Consider the following 14,721-nt stretch of genomic DNA (forward strand, 5'->3'; position numbering starts at 1 on the left):
ACAAAAAGCTGGACAAATTCAATCCGACCAAATACCGCCCAATCTTCAGCAAAGTGACGGAAGGTGTCGTCGACAGTGCTACCAAGCAGCACTTACTCACCAATAACCTGCTCACTGATGCTCAGTTTGGGTTCCGCCAGGACCACTCGGCTCCAGACCTCATCATAGCCTTGGTCCAAACATGGACAAAAGCGGGTTAGAGTGACTGCCCTTGACATCAAGGCAGCATTTGACCGCATGTGGCATCAAGGAGCTCTAGTAAAATCGAAGTCAATGAGAATCAGGGGGAAAACTTTCCACTAGCTGGAGTCATACCTAGAACAAAGAAAGATGGTTGTGGTGGTTGGAGGTCAGTCATCCCAGCCCCAGGACATTGCTGCAGGAGTTCCTCAGGGCAGTGTCCAAGGCCCAACCATCTTCAGCTGCTTCATCAATGACCTTCCCTCCATCATAAGGTCAGAAGTGGGGTTGTTCACTGATGATTGCACAGTGTTCTGTTTCATTCGCAACTCCTCAGATAATGGAGTAGCCCATGCCCGCATGCAGCAAGACCTGGATGACATTCAGGCTTGGGCTTATAAGTGGTAAGTGCTAAGCAATGACTATCTTCAACCAGCGAGAATCTAACCACCACCCCTTGACATTCAACGGCATTACCATCCCCATATCTCCCCCCATCAACATCCTGGGGATAACCATTGATCAGAAACGTAACTGGACCTGCAACATAAATAATGTGGCAACAAGAGTGTGTCAGAGACTGGGCATTATGTGATGAGTGTCTCACCTTCTGACTCTCCAAAGCCTTTCCATCATCTACAAGGCACAAGTCAGGAGTTGATGGAATACTCTCCACTTGCCTGGATGAGTGCAGCTCTAACAATACTCAAGAAGCTCGACACCATCCAGGACAAAGCAGCCTGCTTGATTGGCACCCCACTCTCCACCTCAAACATTCACCTCCTCCACCACCGGCACACCATGGCTGCAGTGTGTACCATGTTTAAGATGCACTGCAGCAACTCGCCAAGCCTTCTTCGGCAGCACCTCCCAAACCTGCGACCTCTACTACCCAGAAGGACAAGGGCAACAGATGCATGGCAGCACCATCACCTTCACTTCCCCTCTAAGTTACACACCATCCAGACTTGGAAATATATTGCTGTTCCTTCATCGTCGTTGGGTCAAAACCCTGGAACTCCCTCCCGAACAGCACTGGGAGTACCTTCACCACATGAACTGCAGCGGTTTAAGAAGGCGGCTCTCCACCACCTTGGACTGGAAACAGCTACATGAAGGCAAATCAGTGTCAGAAGACTGGGAGGCATTCAAGGAGGAGATCCAGAAGGCTCAGGTCAAACATGTGCCCTAAAGAAAAAGGATGGGAATAACAATTCTAAAACCCCCTGGATGTCTATGTTCTTACAGGGGAGGATAAAGAAAAAAAGGGCAGATTATGTCATATAACCGATGGTTAAATATTATAGAATCTCTGGAGGAATATAGGAAATTCAGAGGTGAAATTAAAAAGGATATTAGAAATGCTAAGAGAGAGCATGAAAAATGTTTGGCACATAAAATCAAGGAAAACCCAAAGATGTTCTATAAATATATTAAGAGCAAGAGGATAACTAAAGAAAAGGAAGGGTCTATTAGAGACCGTGAAGGTAATCTGTGTGTGGAGGCAGAAGATGTGGGTAAGGTTCTTAATGAATACTTTGCATCTGTTTTCACAAAGGAAAGGGGCAATGTAGATACTGCTATCAAGGAGGAGTGTGAAATTCTAGATGAAATAAACATAGTGAGAGAGGAGGTATGAAAGGGTTTAGCAGTTTTGAAAGTGGGTAAATCCCCAGGCCCAGATGAAATGCATCCCAGGCTGTTGAGCAAAGCAAAAGATGAAATAGCAGAGGCTTTGACCATCATTTTCCAGTCCTCTTTGTATTCAGGCATGGTGCCAGAGGACTGGAGGACTGCTAATGTGGTACCCTTGTTTAAGAAGGGAGAAAGGGATAGGCCGAGTAATTACAGGCCTGTCAGTCTAACTTCGGTGGTGGGAAAATTATTGGAGAAAATCCTGAAGAAGGACAGGATAAATCTACATTTAGAAAGGCAAGGATTAATCAGGGACAGTCAGCACGGGTTTGTTAAGGGAAGATTGTGTTTGACTAACCTGATTGAATTTTTCGGGGAGGTAACCAGGAGGGTTGACGAGGGTAGTGTGTACGATGTAGTGTATATGGACTTTAACAAAGCTTTTGGTAAGGTCCCACTATCTAAAGATAGTATTAGCTAACTCCACAATTATTGATCAGAGAGAGCCACCAACAAAAGCCTTGGCAGCAAGGCCCAAGGCCACCAGAGACACAGGCGGCAAGGCTCAAGTGAGGGTGGGAACTAAGCCTGAAAGCAGCAAGTTGTAAGAGAACAAACAGCAAGGCCCGGGGGGATAAGTTCTGAGGGAAAGGGAACAAACACCAAGCCCAATTTGGTACAGCTAGGTAAGTGGCGCCAGTGAGGTCACAGTGGCAGAACATATAGATACATTGGCCAAATATTTGTGGCTCTTCCATCACAGTATTCACTTGGCAGGAATGCACCAGAAGGGGCAGAAATTAGGCCAGGACTCAGATGTGCCTGATGATTGGGAGGATACTGATAGGGTGATCATTGGCTGGGTTAAATATATCTTGTTTTTTGTGGATAAGTCACATCAGAATACCTTCCTCCACTTAAGCACTTTTTTTTCCTGAATGGCTTTTTCTCCCTCCCTGTTCTCCTTGTGCCGTTCATTTTTAAAATGCTGTTCATCAATAATATCTTCTAGTTCTGAGGAAGGGGGTAAACCTGAAATATTAAGTTGTCTATTCTCCCCACAGATGCTGCCTGACCTGCTGAGTGTTTCCAGCATTTTCTGCTTTTGATTTCGATTTCCAGCATCTGCATTTTGTGTATACATGAAGGAGTTGGAAAGTTGGATGCAGACCTGACCAACTATGGAGAGTGTGGGGACATGACAACCCGCAGGCAGAACCAGCGCGAGGCCAACAACTAAGAGAAACAAACTGTTTTTGATGAAATAGCAGCCCGCACAAATTAGGCCCTATCACTGCCAGGAATCTGCATACAAATGATTTCAAGAAAGGCATTGGTGCTTTGGTGACTATATAGTTGAACTTAATTTACCAACAATATAGATAATCCCAATTATGAAGAACTTGCATTCCTCAATCCAAAAAGGTAACTACTTTTGATTTTACATAAGATCGGTCTATCGTGTAAGCAATCAATTACCTTTTTCAGCAACGTCTTGAAGTTTATCAAAAATGTAATCATAGTTTTTATTATCTTGTGGTCCAACCTGCAACACAGACACATTGAGAATGTTTAAAACTCTGGCAGACAGGTTACTGAGAATTTTATTTTGCTCTATAATCAGTTAAATCACGTCAGGTACTGACATCTTACAGAAAAAAATCATAGTGTAATGCCAGTGGCAAGACGTGAACGGATTTCTTTTCCTTGCTGTCCTTTTCATTTCTTTTAAGTTTGAATTCATATTTTACATTATTTTATTTATTCGCTGTGTGAAGTGCCCTCAAATCAGGAGAAACTTTATGAAAGAAGCAATTTAAACTTAACTTCTAATAAGCAGAAGAAAATACACATCAAGAGCAGGTTATTTGTAAAGAAATGAGTGGCATTATCAAACTAGTATTTTCCTTCGATACAGCATGTCATTGTGAACTAGAATATCTTGTCACTAATACTTGAATGAACAGAATTCAGTTCCAAGTACTTATCCCACATTTTTAGTTGGCTGTTTTCAGTATTGCAATTAATTGCACTGAAACATTCCCGTGTCTAGCTTTATCTCCATTTCTGGGAAGGAAACAAATATGACTGGGCTATTTGTCAAGACTCCTCTGGGAAACCAGTGTAACTCAATGTAAAATTTTAAGGCTAGATTTTCAGAGTACTAGTGTAAAGCTTTGGGGTGGTGGCTGGTGTGCAACGGCCACCCCACGTTAAAAGAATTGAAACACCTGTGAACTCATCCCTTTTTGATGTGGAAGTGGGTCATCCTCGATACTAGGGACTGCCTAATACTATACTATACTAAAAAGCTATGGGAACATGACATGTGTTGTGGCCTGTGAGGTTCCTCGCTGTGTGCGAGGACTCAGGGATGTGGTCTACATTCTGAAAATGTAGGTTTATACATTCTACAGATTAGGCAGTTGAAGAACTCGAGTCTTTGTGTAACCCCCCCAGGTATAGTAGATTCAACACTAACCACATCTGATCATTGCAAAGCATCAACTAACAAAGCATGAGTTCATTGAAAAATTACCACATACATAAGGCTGATTCTGTGATCCAGCATTTCCAATTGGGAGCTGCGCTTGGAGGGTAATGGTCAACGGGTGTTTTTGTGACTGCATGGCTGTTTCCAGTGGGGTTCTGCAGGGCTCAAATACTAGGTCCCTTGCTTTTTGTGGTATATATCAATGATTTGGACTTGAATATAGGGGGTATGATTAAGAAGTTTGCAGATGATACAAAAATTGGCCGTGTGGTTGATAATGAAGAAGAAAGCTGTAGACTGCAGGAGGATATCAATGGCAGAAGTGATAGGAGGTTTAGAGGGGATTTGTGGAGAAATTTTTTCACCCAAAGGGTGGTGGTGATCTGGAACTCTGCCTGAAAGAATAGTAGAGGCAGAAACCCTAATAGTATTTAAAAAGTACTTGGATATGCATAACTTACAAGGCTACGGACCAAGAGCTGGAAAATGGGATTAGGTTGGATAGCTCTTTGTTGGCTGGCACGGACACAATGGGCCAAATGGCCTCCTTCTGTGCTGTAAATTTCTATGATTCTATGATTCTATGATTTGTAGTCATTACTCAAATTGAAATAGAACTCAGGCTTAACCATTTCTATTCCACTCAAAGCTATATAAAGTTCCCTCTTCTTTAAAATGCTAAAGAGTCCAAGGTTTTCAAACCTTTCCTCTGTCTTCTGACACTAGGGATCAGCTTTGTGGCCCTTCTCTGCACTGGTTCTGAGCTGTACCCATTGCTACCTCTGAGCCAATTTTAAATCCAACGTTCCACTTTGCCTTGGATCCCATGGACTTTTGTAACCAGTCTGTCATGTGGGATCTTATCAAAAGCCTTGCTAAAATCCATATACACTGCATCAAATGCACTACCCTCATCGACCCTCCTTGCTACCTCCTCAAAAAATTCAATCAAGTTCGTCAGCCATGACCTTCCCTTAACATATCCATGCTGACTGTTCTTCATTAATCTGTTTCTTTCAAAATGAAGATTTATCCTGTCCCTCAGAATTATTTCCAATAATTTTCTCTTCACCGAGGTTCGGCTGACTGGCCTGTAATTACTCGGTCTATCCTTTCCTCCCTTTTTAAACAATGGTACAATGTTAGCAGTCCTCCAGTCCTCTGGCACCACACCTGAAGCCAGAGAGGATTGGAAAATGATGATCAGAGCCTCTGCTATTGCACACATTACAAACTGATAGACGACACATTCAGTACTGATATCACATAGCATTTCTTCACACAAAAGGTCCATTATTATCTGGAATGATCTCTTGGGTAAGGTAGAGGATGCAAAACTTGGGTGTCATTCAAATGTCAGCTAAATGCTGTGATGGAGGTTTCTATGGAAGGATGAATCAGATAGGCCAAATGGCATCCCTCAGCTGTACTTATCTTTGTGACAAGAATTCAGTAGAGCCAGTCTGAAAGGAAAAAGTTTTCATAGCACTTGCATACTGGTTTTATGTGCCTAATCTTTAATGCATCCCACCTTTTGCCTCACCATTGGTGGCTTTACTTTCAAGCGCCTAAGCCCATGTTCTTGATTACCCAGCTAAATCTCCCCATCATCCTCTCATAAGAACATAAGAAATAGGAGCAGGAGTAGGCCATTTGGCTCCTCGAGCCTGCTCCGCCATTCAATAAGATCATGGCTGATCTGATCCTGGCCTCAACTTCACTTCCCCACTCGCTACCCATAATCCTTGACTCCCTTATCGTTCAAAAATCTGTCTATCTCCACCTTAAGTATATTCAATGACCCGCCTCCACAGCTCTCTAGGGTAGAGAATTCCAAAGGTTCATGACCCTCTGAGAAAATAAATTCATCCTCATTTCCATTTTAAATGGGCGACTCCTTATTCTGAAACTATGCCCCCTAGTTTTAGATTCCTCCATGAGGGGAAACATCCTCTTTGCATCTACCCTGTCAAGTCCCCTCAGAATCTTATATGTTTCAGTAAGATCACCTCTCATTCTTCTAAACTTCAATGAGTATAGGCCCAACTTGCTCAACCTTTCTTCATATGACAACCCCTTCATCTCAGGAATCAACCTCGTGAACCTTCTCTGAACTGCCTCCAATGCAAGTATATCCTTCCTTAGATAAGGAGACCAAAACTGTACACAGTACTCCAGGTGTGGCCTCACCAATACCCTGTACAGTTGCAGCAGGACTTCCCTGCTTTTATACTCTATCCCCCTTGCAATAAAGGACAACATTCCATTTGCCGTCCTGGATTACTTGCTGTACCTGCATGCTAACTTTTTGCATTTCATGTACAAGAACCCCCAGATCCCTCTGTATGTATCATTTTGTAATTGCTCCCCATTTAATTAATAATTTGCTTTTTTATTTTTCCTAACAAAGTGGATAATCCTCAAATTTTCCCACAACTTGCTTTCCCACCTATCTTTGTATCATCAGCAAATTTGGTTGTTACACTTCGTCCCTTCATCCAAGTCATTAATATAAATTGTAAATAGTTGAGGCCCCAGCACTGATCCCTGTGGCACCTCATTAGTTACATGTTGTGTATCTGTAAAGCATGCACTCCCATGTTCTGCCACCAGGGAGTGCATCCCCTGAAGTCCCAAGGGATCCCAGCATCCCTTGGGAGCACTGTATATAAGCCGGCCCCTAAGGCCTGTTCCTCACTCTGGAGTGTCTTAATAAAGACTGAGGTCATTGTTACTTTAACCTCCCTGTGTGCAGTCTCATCTGTGTTAGGAACACAATATTACAGTTTGCCAATCTGAAAATTACCCATTTATCCCGACTCTCTATTTTCTGTTCGTTAACCAATCCTCTATCCATGCTAATATATTATCCCCAACCCCGTGAGCTCTTATCTTGTGCAATAACCTTTAAGGTCTCCTTTAAGACCTTTCTTTAAATCCTCCCTTTTGACTAATTTTTTGATCACCCCAACTAATAGTTCCTTTTTTGGCTCAGCCTCTCAGAGGGTGGTGAATCTTTGGAATTCTCTATCCCAGAGGGCTGTGGAGGTTCAGTCTTTGAGTATATTCAAGATGGAGATCGATAGAGTTTTGAATATTAAGGGAATCAAGGGAATGGGGAAAGTGCAGGAAAGTGAAGTTGAGGTAGAAGATCAGCCATGGTCTGATTGAATGGCAGAGCAGGCTCGAGGGGCTGAATGGCCTACTCCTGCTTCTAATTCTTATGTTCTTATCCATTCATTTATGATAATTTTCTGTGAAGAGCTGTGGGACACTTTTCTACATTCAAGGCGATATATAAATGCAGGTTGTTGTTGGCGTTGTTATGCATGATGTACCTTGGCAAATTTTAAATTGTGTGGTTTCAATACTACTTACATCACCAACATAACGTTCTAAGAAAGTTGAGTAGAATTTTAGCCAGAATTCTGTAAAAAAATTTTGACTTGTAACTGAATAATTAACAGTTTTACAGCAATGATATATTACAACAGGATATTTGCCACACAATCATATTTAAAAGGACATGGACACTGTGGGCTTTGACTGGAAGGCCTGGTGCTGGCTACAGCAATCCTTAAATTAACCACATCTAAAAATGCCCAAACTGCAACATGTGAGCTCATGTACACAGTAATCAGTGTTTCCTGACTGCTATCAGATTTTCATGATAGAATAGGACATTACCCATTATATTCCTTGCATACATAAATGAGACTGCACCAAGAGTTAATTCACATCCATGTTGTACCTGATGTGTGCAAGTTCTTTATTATTATAGAGAAAACAAGGTGAAGACCAAGGCCCTTGGTGAAGGACACCACCAAGGTTGAAAATATTGATGTGATAAATTAATAGTTAAATGTATAAAGCGTAGGTTTTAAAAGCCCATAGATTGCTGGATAAAGAGATAATAAAGTTCATGAGATTGAATATATAAGTACAAAGAAAATAGATCAGATGGGGGAGAGGGAGAAATTTAAACATCTCTTAATAAAAAGCAGTCTCTTAATGAGAATGAACAAAGCTCAGCCTTGGCATGTTGATGACACCTTACCTGAAAAAGTACCCCCAACACAGCAAGACCATCAGCTTTCTGTGCTGCCTCCGCCAAACTTCCATATTTGGCAGCATAATGAACAACGTGCATCTGCAGCAATAATAAATACAAATTACCACCGCAAAGATTCTTGCTATCGAGTTCATGCATATTACTGCAATGGTGTGAGTTTGATTCAGGACGTCTGATCAATACTGGACATAAAAAGAATGGCCATTTTGTAGCTGCATATTTTGATGAACTAGTGTCTTAATTCCAAGCCTTGCCAGCAATTCCTTCTGTTATTATTTTATCTGCATACATAAGTACATAATTTTTATAAACTGCCACAGAGGCATTCCAGTATTCACTCACTAGTGAGTTTTAAATAAGCTATGACACTCATGGTATCCTTGTTCAGGCATCCTATTATTATTTACATGAACTATTTCAGCTCAAGACTCTTAGGCCCTGATTTATAGTGGGGACGAGAATGGAACGAGTGACCCCTGAAGTGAATAGCAAACCCAGGGAGTCCAAGGTGTGGCGGCCTTGCCGATCTTAACTCCAATACCTGGCCGGTGGGTGGGAGTGGGAGACAGTAGGATCAGTCCCCAGCTGTCAATTGAAAGGGTGGGGCTTGAGGTGTGGTCGGAGGGAAGGAGGGGGACAAGAGAAGCCCAAGGATTCCTTGTGAGGCCAGGAGGAGCACTCATGCTCTTCCTGGCCCACAAGAAAACCTAAAAGTAAATGTTTCAAACGTACCTGCTGAGCCTCTTCTGACCCACAATCTACCTCCTGACAGATCGAGCCTGACGGGGAAGCAGTCATTGTTCCTTGCTTAGGCCTCCAACTAATATTATTGCAGTCTCTGTATACTTAAGGGAGGACCTCTCTTCCTCCCTGCAGGTGTACTGCTCGCCTGCTCAAAAGAACAGGTTACGATTGGGACACAGCGGGAAAGCAGCGGGATCAGAGGGGGTAAATGACTGGCCTCATTTTAACTACCGCCCCCCGGCTGGTTCCCGCCAGGCAAGGGAGTTAAAATCGGGCCTTTAAACTTGCATTTAACACCTGTGCAGCATTTGTGCATGGTTTCCTGTCTTCACTCGGGTCTAGGGAGCCACCAGCCGTAGGCATTGTGGAATCTGTCTTTAATTTGAACCCGACCCAGAAAGCAAACATGTACGGCCAGCTCACTGTATTTACCTAACTAATACTGGCTTCCTTATCCTGCTTGCAGAACCGTATGCTTATATCTTCCAAATTGAAGGAGAGCCTGTATTTACAGTAAATTGAACTCTATAGTGTAAAAGCAGCTTTTACCACAAATTTTGGTGTATTAATGCAAAGTTTCCACTCTGAAAATCTGAGGTGTGCTTGGTGACCAGGTGTGACTTAGGTAATAAAAGCTGAAAATGCTGGAAGTACTCAGCAAGTCAGGCAGCATCAGTGGATGTTTCTCTCCCCACACAGATGCTGCCTGACCTGCTGAATATTTCCAGCATTTTTGGTTTTTATTTCAGATTCCCAGTATCCACAATGTATTTCTTTTTCCTTCAGCTATGTAATGCTGTAGGTTTAAAAGTCACAGATGGTGAATTTTACATTGTGTGATGAATACACTAATTTCACACCCAATACCACATCTATATTCAGAAACTACCTTATCAATCTCTACTAGAATTTCTTTTAATATTCCCTACAACGTCAGTAATTATACTACTTAATATATCAGGAGGAGGCCATTCAGCCCCTCAAGCTTGTATATCGAGGCACTGGGGAGGGTACAAATATTTTTTACAAGCATGATACCAGAAATGCGAGGTTCTACCTATCACCTGAAAAAAGAAGACTGAGGGGTGACCTGATAGAGGTCTTTAAAATTATGAAAGGTTTTGATAGAGTGGATACAGAGAGAGTGTTTCCACTTGTGGAGAAACTAGAGGTCATCAATATAAGATAGTCACCAAGAAATCCAATAAGGAATTCAGAAGGTGTTTCTTTAACCAGAGAGTGGTGAGAATGTGGAACTCGCTACCACAGGGAGTAGTTGAGGGAATAGCTTAGATGCATTTAAAGGGAAGCTAGATAAGCATATAAGGAGAAGGGAATAGAAGATTATGGGAATAGAGGATTATGCTGATAGAGTTACATGAGGAAAGACGGGAGGAAGCTCAAGAGGAGCATAAACGCCAGCATGGATTGGCTGGGCCTGTTTCTATCTGTATATCCTATGTAATCCTATGTAATATAACTTAGATTGTATTTAGCATAAAATTGTAAGCATTACTTCATTGAATAATGATTTCAATTATAGATCAATTTTTTAAAATAATTTTTTGAAAGAAATGAATGCAATGTGAAATCCATCTCACCTTCAATAATGATTAACAAAGTAGAATCATAGAAATTTACAGCACGGAAGGAGGCCATTCAGCCCATCATATCCTGTCGGCTGACAAAGAGCTATCCAGTGTAATCCCACTTTCCAGCTCTTGGTCCGTAGCCTTGTAGGTTACGGCACTTCAAGTGCGTATATTCACTGATTTTTGTATAATAAGTAAACAAACGCTCATAGTATTACCTCAGCAGCAAACTGGATGCCATCCACTGTGTGTTCTGATCCTGGAGTGATTTCTGAGCCCCAATGAAAATGCAACTGAGCTGCTACATATTTCTGTGAGAAACCACTGCTTATGCTCATTGAATCTGGGAGTAAAAGCGCAACTTAAGGAAAAACAAAAGCATAACAAGGTTATCACCCTTTGCTACTAAACCAGAGCGAGATCATACATGAGTGCTCTATCACACTTTCTAACATAGAACATAAGAACATAAGAAATAGGAGCAGGAATAGGCTATTTGGCTCTTTGAGCCAGCTCTACCATTTATCAAGATCTTCTATCTCAACACCTTCCCACACTATCCCCATATGTCTTAATTCCCTTTGTTCCCCCAAATTTATCGACCTCTGTCTTGAATATGCTTAATGACTGAATATCCACAGCTCTCTGGGGTAGAGAATTCCAAACATTCACAACCCTTTGAGTGAAGAAATTTCTCCTCATCTCAGTCCTAAATGGTCGATCCCTTATTCTGTGACACGTGACCTCATATTCTAGATTAGGTCCCTCTAAGTGCAAATATTTCCCAATCTCTCACCATCCAAAAAATATTCTGCTTTTTTGTTTTTCCTACCAAAATGAATAACTTCACACGTCCCCACATTCTATTCCATTTGCCATGTTCTTGCCCACTCAGTCAACCTGTCTATATCTCTCTGTAGGCTCTTTGCATCCTCCTCACAATTTACGTTCCCACCTAACTTTGTATCATTGTTATAATGATTTATGAAGTAGCACTGATTGAAGCCTAGAATTACGGCGTGCTTCTGTTCCAGTCTTGTTCACCTTGGTTTTGTTGGTGTTTTGGGAATGTCTGGAGTGTTGATATAAGGGGTATTTCACAGAATTCAGAAAATGTTCACCAGTTTAATTCTCATATTTGGAGCCATTACCAAACTCTTACATAGAATTACATATAATTTACAGCAGAGAAACAGTGCATTTGGCCCAACTGGTCTATGTCAGTGTTTATCCTCCACATGAACCTCCTCCCACTCTTGAATGTGTTATAGTTTATATAATACTGTACACAATTTTTATTCAATATGTAGTAGCTTAATTAAATTTTACTATTCAAGCAGATTTCCTTTAAAAGCTACTGTGATATATACCGCATATCAGTGAGGAATGCTATACATCTATAAATTGTAAAAATGTTCATTTATGGTCGACCTCCATTGGCATTGCTCAGGGGAGTGAAGACCAAGTGTAGTCTTCAGGTGAAGTAGGGTTAGAGGGCAGGGGATAGTTGGATCAGAGAATGCTGCTGTCCCCATTTTAAAGATCTACATTCTCTCCTCATTTTGTACAATACTTTGGCTTTATATGATAATTAATATCTAAGTAGCAAAACTATCAGCAACTTATTTCTGGAGCATAGGAGTTTCTATAGGGTACGGGGCTGCTGTAGCATCATCACTGAGAGGAGGGTGTAATTACAGTGTGACACTTACATAGACAGCTACAATTATAAATGATAGATTATCATAAGCGTACATCTCACATCATCAATTTTCAAACATGGTGTTCCTCATAATGGGCCCAAATTTGGCCCACCCATTTTTTTGGCACACTCACGTGAGATGCATCGACTTCCTAGGATCAAAACGGCGGCAAAAAGATGTCCTTGGATTCTGGCTCCTCTGTCAACTCTCCCGGGGCTTGGCATGGCATGGCGAGTTCATTGGGGGGTGAAGCGAAGGCCCTGCGCATAAAAGAGTGCCGGCAGCTGTCCGCATGCGCAGTAGCTCCTCCCGTGATGATGATGCGTGCCTGCAGCGTGGGACCCAACACGTCCCGCCCCTATCCCGGGCCGAGTGGCCTGCCGCACAGGCTGGCCCGCTGCCTTCCCGCGCCGAGGCTACAAAAAACAGGTTGGTGCAGGAGACTTTTGATGGTGGGGGGAGGGGGAAGTCTTTTGATGGTGGGGGGGGAAGGAGGAGAGTTTTGATCCGGGGTGGAGGAGGGAGGAGAGTTTCGATGGGTGGGGGAAGGAGGAGAGTTTTGATCCGGGGTGGGAGGAGGGAGGAGGGAGGAGAGTTTCGATGGGCGGGGGAAGGAGGAGAGTTTTGATCCGGGGGGAGGAGAGAGGAGAGTTTTGATGGGGGGAGAAGGAGGAGAATTTTGATCCGGGGGGGAGGAGAGAGGAGAGTTTTGATGGGGGGGGAAGAGAGGAGAGTTTTGAATGGGGGGGAGAGAGGAGAGTTTTGATGGGGGGGGAAGAGAGGAGAGTTTTGGTGGGGGGGGGGGGAAGAGAGGAGAGTTTTGATTGCGGGGGGGGGGAGAGAGGAAAGTTTAGATGGGGGCGGTGGAGGGTGTGATAACTGTGTAGCCAGAAATTTTAATGAGCTTACTCAAGACTTTCCTTAACCCTGTTGATGAAAATACTTTCCTTCGAGTAGGAGGTACTTCTATTTTTTATTTGGATATTTTGAAAAAATTATGTAAATATGTTTTGTCTCATTACTTCTTTTATTGTTGTAGATTAAGCTTCCATGAATGTTTCTGTTGTATAGTAAATTAACTTTGCGAAGTTTGTCAGTCCTGTATAGTTGTTTGATCCTATTCACATTCTTTAGTCAAGTCATTAAGTATCTGCCTGCGCTGATTTCTTAACTCTCCGCAAGGGTTTTCTGTGCGGCCACAAGTGGTCACATACGCTGGCCTAAGTTAGTTTGAAGCAGCTATTAGCTGTCCAAACTGGCTTAAATGGCCAAAACGGGTGTAGGTGGCTTGTAACGCCCCCTTTTGAACAAAATGAAACTAAACTAAAAAAATCCTAACTAACTCACTTACACTGGCGCAAATTGAATGTGCAAAATTTTTAAGATACTCCAGAAAAATCAAGTTGCTCCTGGAGCAACTCCTGGGCCATTTTGGGCCCAAGAGTTGAAGGTTACACTGTTGTAGGAGCAGGAGAATTGCTGGGATAGGGAGCTGGTGAACATTTGTTTTTATTTATTCGTTCGTGGCATGTGGGGGTTGCCGACAAGGCCAGCATTTATTGCCCATCTCTAATTGCTCTTAAGAAAAACCATTGTTCTTTTTGTAACGGTTTTGTACAACTGAGTGCAGTTAAGAGTCAATCACATTGCTGTGGGTCTGGAGCCACATATAGGCCAGACCGGGTAAGGACGGCAGATTTCCTTCCCTAAAGGACATTAGTGAACCAGATGGGTTTTTGCGGCAATCCAGTAGTTTCCTGGTCACATTACTAGCTTTTTTTAAAATTCCAGATTTATTTAACAAATGAATTACAATTCCTCAGCTACCGTTATGGGATTTGAAGTCATGTCTCACAGATCATTAGTTCAGGTCTCTGGATTACTAGTCCCGTAACATAACCACTATGCTACAATTCCCAACATCTGCACTGAAATTATGTGGAAAGATGTTTGTAGGAGATGGGCTCAGAAACAGTGCAGTTAGGATTTTTAAGTGGTTCGTAGAAAATAAAGAAGTAATGTTTTCTTTACCCATTGCAGAGTAGATCAATAAATACATTTGGTTCCCTCATATACCAGTTACATAAATAGCTAAATCTGTGCATGTGACATGAGGGGTGTGGGAAAAGGCACTCTGAAGTGTGAGGGCCAAGATTGAGCTACACTGATATGTTACCCTCTCTATCCATCCTCTACTCTCAAAGGTGATCCCTGGGATGAGAGGGTTGTCCTATGAGGAGAGATTGAGTAGAATGGGCCTATATTCTCTGGAGTTTAGAAGAATGAGCGATGATCTCATTG

General features: G+C 42.4%; 1 protein-coding gene across 3 annotated transcripts in view; it reads right to left on the reverse strand.

The window, feature by feature from the left end:
* The window catches only part of ca9 (carbonic anhydrase IX), a 155,882-nt gene that overhangs the window by 56,948 nt on the left and 84,213 nt on the right, over nt 1-14,721 (reverse strand). For all 3 annotated transcript variants that reach the window (XM_070862485.1, XM_070862484.1, XM_070862486.1), the window contains 3 exons: nt 10,936-11,078; nt 8,367-8,459; nt 3,295-3,361 (listed from right to left, as the gene is read on the reverse strand). In XM_070862485.1, coding sequence (XP_070718586.1) covers nt 3,295-3,361; nt 8,367-8,459; nt 10,936-11,078 — 303 coding nt within the window. The remainder of the gene's footprint in view (nt 1-3,294; nt 3,362-8,366; nt 8,460-10,935; nt 11,079-14,721) is intronic.

Source organism: Pristiophorus japonicus, chromosome 2, assembly GCF_044704955.1.
Source record: "Pristiophorus japonicus isolate sPriJap1 chromosome 2, sPriJap1.hap1, whole genome shotgun sequence".
In the NCBI taxonomy this organism is placed as follows: Eukaryota; Metazoa; Chordata; class Chondrichthyes; family Pristiophoridae; genus Pristiophorus; species Pristiophorus japonicus.